At 39.9% G+C, this 7,291-nt stretch overlaps 1 protein-coding gene across 4 annotated transcripts in view; it reads right to left on the bottom strand.

Annotated features, from left to right (window-relative positions):
- LOC103151010 (proprotein convertase subtilisin/kexin type 4-like) overlaps positions 1–7,291 on the bottom strand; it is a 215,007-nt gene that overhangs the window by 7,032 nt on the left and 200,684 nt on the right. For all 4 annotated transcript variants that reach the window (XM_016680995.1, XM_016681040.1, XM_016680937.1 and 1 more), the window contains one exon: positions 3,751–3,920. In XM_016680995.1, coding sequence (XP_016536481.1) covers positions 3,751–3,920 — 170 coding nt within the window. The remainder of the gene's footprint in view (positions 1–3,750; positions 3,921–7,291) is intronic.

Consider the following 7,291-nt stretch of genomic DNA (forward strand, 5'->3'; position numbering starts at 1 on the left):
AAGCTAATCTAAACGGGGTGTGAAGAGCTCAGAGTGGTGCATGCCTCGGAAAAAAATAAAAAATAAAAAATGAGAGATAGAGACAGAGTGTTGGAGCGCAGACAGAGCAGAGCGGTGATGGGGAAAAAATTGCTGCATAAATAATTAGAGGGAGGTTGAAGTTGAGATTTGATTGCATTTTAAGAGTCTGTTTTGAGAGTGAAAATGGTCTGATAACCTCAGCAGGGGGCTCATACAATTAGATCCATATTTAAGAAGCAAGTGAGAAGGGTTTACGACAAGTTCTGGCAGCTTTATGCGCTGTTTTTACATGATCGCTGGTTATAAAGTGTTAACAGTTGCTAGTTAGCAGAAATATAAAGAGCAGCTTATGGCTGATGAGTGATTTATTGTCCGTGAACAAAATGACTGCACTAATAATATACTGTGTGTGTTAGAGGAAGCGCTGTATTTCAGGCTAGCATCTTTTGTATTTATGATGAAAAAAAAATGCTAGTTCCACTGGCAGATTGTTTCATTTATAACAAGATATTAAGGAATTACTGAAAGTAAAAAAGCACATATTTCTTATGAGCCAGCTTTGTATTATTTCCAGTGTACTAAGATATTTGCATTAGAAATTAGACCAAAATTACTTTGCAAGACTTTGTGTTTTTGCGGTGTACGTATCAACTTAACGTTTTTAAGACTTTATATCTGTCAGTTGTGATGCTTTTCTGCTTAAAGATAATAAAAACACAACATTTAAGATTAGGATATTACATCAGATAACATTTAAATACAGAAATGTGGGGTTTATGAAGTGTGTTTAATACCTGCTGAATGGTTATTTTCAAAAGGTATTTTGAATCCGATTTCATCTGAATGCATGTTCTGATTTATTCAATACCTATACCTACCTATATAGTTTACAAGTATGCTTTCTTGACTAACTGCTGTAAACTGATAACTGTAGACTTTTGTGAGTGAAGAGCATGAAGAAGAAAACTCAGCATTTTTACCAGATGAGCTTTACGTTAGCTTGTAAACAAAAATACAGAAATTCAGAAGTTTTTGTATCACTCACCAATTTGTTGTTGTAATGTTATTTATGGATATTTTTTCTAAACCAACTTAAACTCTGTTCTCTTGTGTGAATCTTCCTCTCAGGTCAGCGTCATCTCTGAGGAGCTGCTGCTGCCGGTTGGACATCCTGCTTCATGTTGTTTCAAATCACTTTTTTTTTCTTAAGAGAACAAACTAAAGTTGTCGGTGCACAGTCCATCTTAAAGCAAACATATTTAGTCGTACTTTTGATTAAAATGTATGTTGTTTCCATTCACCATTAAAGTACAGATTGTTTAAACACCTCGTCATATTTACCACTGTTCAGGTTTTAAATGAACAAAAATAGTTGTTTTTCCACATATTGACATTATTACAAATAAAGTAAAGCTGTCATTAAGATTAATTTTGGTTTTTGTTGGTAATTTTGCACGATTTTCTAAACTTCTTGTGCAACACACACGCCAACAGAAACAGACTGATGACAGGAATCAGACAGTATTTATCTTGATCAACCTGAAATAGTTGGAAATTTTCTCTAATCAGTAGCCGACATTTATTTTTTGAAATTTGACATTTCAAAAAGAAATTTACTTAAAGGTGACAGGAATTTAGAAAAAGCTCTAGTTTCACCATAAAAAAACTTTTGGCATTGGATGAGATTTTATTTTATTTTATTTGCCATATCAAAATTGGTTTGTTTGAGGGATGCACCGATTGCAGTTTGCTGGCCGATCGCCGATTACCTTTCTTTTAAAAAGCCTAACTTACTGATTCTGATTTTGGCCGATACCAGATTTTTGTCTGAAATGTTGATCAATATATTAAGAAAGTTACTGAATTGGCAACAATGGAGTGACTATTGTTAACTGTAAATGTGCAGACATGAGCTGGTCGGCCGGTGTGTCAGCCAAACCTCTCTCACGGGAGAAAAGAAAAGCACAGTGGTTGATTTTTTAGACCTTTGCTGAGGTTGATAACATCGGTGGATAAGATCGGGTTCACATGTAAAAACCGGCCAATCACCGATCTCCCAAAATGAAGGAAATAGGCACCGATAAATTGGCTGGTCGATAAATCCTAGTTTACCTAAACCTAGTTTATTTTGCAAGACAGCAATGAAAAGGTTTTGTTGGCATCACATGAGTCACATGATCAACAACTGGATGTTGCCACTGGTGCAAACCATGAAGAAGAAGATGACAGAAAGTGATTGGAGGACGATGGGACGGCGTGGTTTTTAATGATTATCGCGTGGACAAACGTATTCACGTGTGATTTTAATTGTGTTTCTTACTTAATAGAAACACTTCAATTGCAAAATTGTGTTTTTTCGACATTAGTGGAATATTTACAGTCTTTGCGCACATTTGTGATTGAAACGCAGTGAGTGGCAATCAAACAAAAATCACATGCAACAGGGAAGCAAATAACTGCTAAGATTAAAAGCTTTATTAGGACATTTCAAACAATCTTTAAGCTGTGCAATAAACAGAACACCTCTGTGCTCTCTCTGTCTCTCTCCCAGGAAGAAGGATATGCTCCCATTCAGATGTAGTATTTGTTTCTCAGCTCCTCTACTATCTCAGTGGGACCCCCCCTTCACCCCTTAATACACACACACACACACCAGCCCACCAACAACCCCCCCAACCCCCTCCAACGTAATGGATCAAACAAAGGACATCATTTGTAGGCCAAGTCTTTTTCTGAGTGTCTCTCTTCAGCTCTGCATACCAATCCAATACAGCCCAAGGAAGAAAAAAAAAAAGCCACGCTGTGGAACCTGTGTGTGTGTGTGCTTGTGCGTACGTGTGGACTGGGGGGTTGGAAGGTCTGTTTGCCTCTCTGCCAAGCATTGATTTATCCTTTTCTCCAATTTATTTCTCCTCCTTGCTCCTACAATCCATTCAGATCTGCCTCCAGGGGAGGAACTCGGGGTAAAGACGTTGTCAGGCCTCGTCGCCGCCTCCTAACACCGGCTCAAAACTCATCTACAGGCCCAGAGGAGCATGCACCTCTGCAAGGACATGTCAGCCAGAAACACACACGCGCGCGCACGCGCGCACGCACGCACGCATGCACGCACACACACATCTTTCATCTACAGGCAAACTTTTATCAGCGCTACAATTGGTTTAATAATGCAGCAATGACAAAGACAGAAGGCGATAAAAGATGGGCGTCTGGATTGCATCCATTGAAACTTGCTGGTTACGACGCTGGTCTGATCTGGATGTTTAATTGTTCCTCGTGATCTTAACAGAGGACGATCTGATCGCAGTAACAGTATCTGGAGTCTCGATACGTCTGATCCTCTATCTCTGACATTTTCAGATCCTATTACCCAGAGTCGAGGATTTGTCTCCTGAACGCCTCGCCGGTGACGACGGAGCTGAACAGAAACGCTGCATGCGCACAAATCCTACAGTTATACCCCAACACACACACGCACACACACACACACATACGTTGAGCCGTATGGCAGAGATCTGAGAGCCATTCTTCAGTGTCACCGTGAGCGACGCCTGGCACATCCTCACACCTGAAGTTGATCAATGCAGATATGTCCAGGGGGAAATTGAAATCCATAGGAAATTAGGCGGCTCCAGTGATTTATTGGAACAGTAAATCACAGCGTGTATGCATGTGCGCGTGTGTGTGTGGTGTGTGTGAGATGCTTTACCTCTGTGTACAGTACTGTACCTTGTGTTTGGTTGGCAAAGTGATGTCGCTAGCTCGTACTTTCCTGTCCCTCTCCATGTGGAAGACCCACTGCAGCACGTCCAGAGGAGGGTAGCGGTCCCTCCGGTAGAGCCCACCGTGAGGGACCAGGTGACGGCCCCCCATGGACACGACGCTCCGCAGGGGCCCCTCTGAGACACAACACAGAAGAACGGAGAATTCATAATGCAGCTCAACTCTACAAGAAACGCAAAATCTTACCAAGTCATTTTGGTCGAGTTTCTGGTGCAAATATCTTAAAACTACTTGAAATGAGACAAAACTAACTTACAAGTAACTTTTCAGCAAAATATAAGAGCTTGTTTTAGGTAAATAATTCCTTAAAATTATTTGATTTTTTCATAGAGTATTAGGCTGAACAGAACTGCATGTTACACACTGAAAATGTTTGTAAACAGCAAAAACTGCAAAACAGCCGAAACACTGAGTTCTTTTAAATCAAGGCTAAAAAACCTGATCTGTTTGAGTTGCTTTTGAATATTGATCAATATATCTGATGTGTATCGATGATTTTGATTATGGCAATCGACAAAATGTAATGTTTGTTACTGGTTTCTCTGTTGGTGACCGTAGGATGTTTTTATGACTTTTATTTTTTTTATTTTCATGATGTAAAGCACTTCAAATTGCTTTTTTGCGGTAATAAACTTGATCGATAGTTTGATTATTGGTGTCATAATTAGTCTTTAAAGGAANATTTTCATGATGTAAAGCACTTCAAATTGCTTTTTTGCGGTAATAAACTTGATCGATAGTTTGATTATTGGTGTCATAATTAGTCTTTAAAGGAAACAGCTTGGTTACAGTGTAAATCTTCAGTCCCAATGAAAATTTCCTAAATTTTATGATGCATCAAAAAGTAGAAGTTAACATTTTAAGTTTAGAGTTGATCAACAAGTGGAAATATAAATATCATTATTGTTCATTGGGTTATCTGTTTAATCCTGTTCCGCAGAATTTCCTCAACATAAAGTGAGAAAAATGTTCTAAAAGGACATTATATGAAGTCATATTCAGTAAACCAGAACATATGTCTCCATGAGTCTTGTATGTCAGATTAAAAGCAACTTTTGAAAATAACAACCTTCATGCGGGTATGAAATATGATTTTCTTGAAGTCCATGTTTATGTTTTTAAAATATATGTATATTTTTTTTTACCGGTCTGATGTAATATTCTGATTTTAAAAGTCATGTTTTCATTACTTGGACGTGGAAAAATCATTACAATTAACATAAATAAAGTCTCTCAAACATCCCTCTGTGCGTAATTAATTTTTATGATGCATTTCATTTAGCGGTATAGTTACTAAAATAAATTAATTTGTCAGTAATTTATTAAATAGGACTGTATTTATTGATTTAATATACATATTTCTTCCTTTTTCTGCAGAAATGTAGCTTGAAGAACCAGCCCCAATGGTTTACCTTCGCTCTAATTCAAAGTTTCATTCTAAACCGTTTTCTTCCTGAGAAGGAAAAATACAAATACTAATGGTTTCTGAATTATTCCTCAAACAACACCCTTGACCTTTACACCCAAAGAACCTAAAGCACATCATTTATGAAACTCGCGGCAAAACGAGGAATAAACTTGCAGCGCTGATTAGTTGTGCGAGCCACTTAGGAGGAGACGTAATTTAGCCTTGAAAAGTTCAGGGAAGGAAAACTAGCGAGAATCCCCTCCGCATGCGGACGCAGCCAGAGACCCTTCATGTTCTCTTTTCTTCCCCTCTTTCTCCAGGTACTCTGCTTGTGTTCCTCTATCTTGTTTTTGTCCTGCTTTTAATTGCTTTTTTTTTTTTTTCCTCCTCGCAGAGACGAAGAAAAGACAACAACAAGGCGGCGAGCGGCGCTGCAGCTAATGGAGGAGCTGTAATTGTGAATGGGGGCATTCATCTGGAGACATCATCCGTGAATTGCACCACACAATACCCAGCACCAGGCTGCTCCGATCACCAACCAAACACACACACACACACACACACACACACACACACACACACACTGAACCCTCAGATCACTGGTGCTCAGAGGAGGAAAGTAATCACACCTCCACAGAGAGAAAGCGACGCAGTTAGGAGCGGAGGAAGTGGAAAGGATAGAAGAAGAGCGGGGAGGAGATATAGGAAACAAAACCATTTGATTTGGGTCGAGGAGCCCAGGAGGCAGAGCAGATAATCAGATACAACACACACACACACGCATGCACAAACACACTGCCTTATAGGTAGCTGCATGATTTAGGAACTGGAAATCCTTTTGAACACACAAGCTGCATATCCGTCTACCATAACATTGTGCAACTTGAAATTATGAAAACAAATTCACTTAACAGAAACACACAGTGGCAGTTTCTTGTAGGAACGGCACTCACCCTCAACCCCCGGTAGAGTGTAAGAGGTGCCTTAAGGGTGATTCGCCCAGGGCACCAAACAAGCCAGGTGGAAACACACCAATTTCAAAATTAAGTTTTTGTGCTAGTGTGAGGTGGTTTTTCAGTCATATAGAAATAGATGTATTTTGCAGAACTGCAGTGGAAACACTTCTTTCACGTCACACAAGTCACGTTATCAAACAGCCGGAAGTTACTACTGGAGAAAACGACAAAGAACACGACAGGAAGTAGAGAAGGATTGTTAATTTGTATTTTTTTTAGACAATGAGCAGCTGGCTCCACCAGAACGTTCACTGCATCACAGTTCATAAAAAGTTGTGTGTTATTAAAACATGTTGAATCCATAACTCTTCTGTAAAATTGCAGACTACAATTTCCCCAAAATGCCGCCTACGTAGTCGCTCCCAGGTATGAGGAGCTTGTTGCGCCAACACCTGAATAAGACGCAGACGTCTCCTCAGATGGTGATAGTGTCATGACTGAATTATGACTGTAGCTCATGTAACTGTTTTTATCCGCCACTGACATGCTTTTTAGTGAGTTATCGTGTGAACAGCGTTTTCACGTGTAATTTTAATCTCACCGCGATTATGAAATTGTGTTTCCCCGAAATATATTGACAATGATTTGCACGCATTTGTAATGGAAACGCAGCTTCATGCCACATGTAAGCTGGTAGAGTCAATGCTTTCTTCTACCTGCTGAGGCAGTCCTCACAACACACACACGCGTGCACACACTCACACACCAACTCATGCCCACAACTAACTCAAACACTATTAAGTCTAAGCAGACACACAAAGCACTTTGCCGTAGAAAAGAGAAAAAAAAGGAAGAAAAGAAACTTCTCATCTTAGTGAGGCGAGATGAGGCACCTGTCAGCACGGAGCCTCCTGCTACTACAGAGAAACATCAGGAAACAACAACTCAATTAAACACACCATCCCTGTTCAATTACTACCACATAATCACAGCAATTTACCTTCGCTTGCTGCACGGACGCCAAACACACAAGCGCGCACACAGCGTTGAGTACACCTAAGAGAAACACGCTGGAACACACACACCCACACCCACACACGCATCCACACACACACACACACAC

Source organism: Poecilia formosa, unplaced genomic scaffold (assembly GCF_000485575.1).
Source record: "Poecilia formosa unplaced genomic scaffold, Poecilia_formosa-5.1.2 Scaffold0, whole genome shotgun sequence".
NCBI classification, from domain to species: domain Eukaryota; kingdom Metazoa; phylum Chordata; class Actinopteri; order Cyprinodontiformes; family Poeciliidae; genus Poecilia; species Poecilia formosa.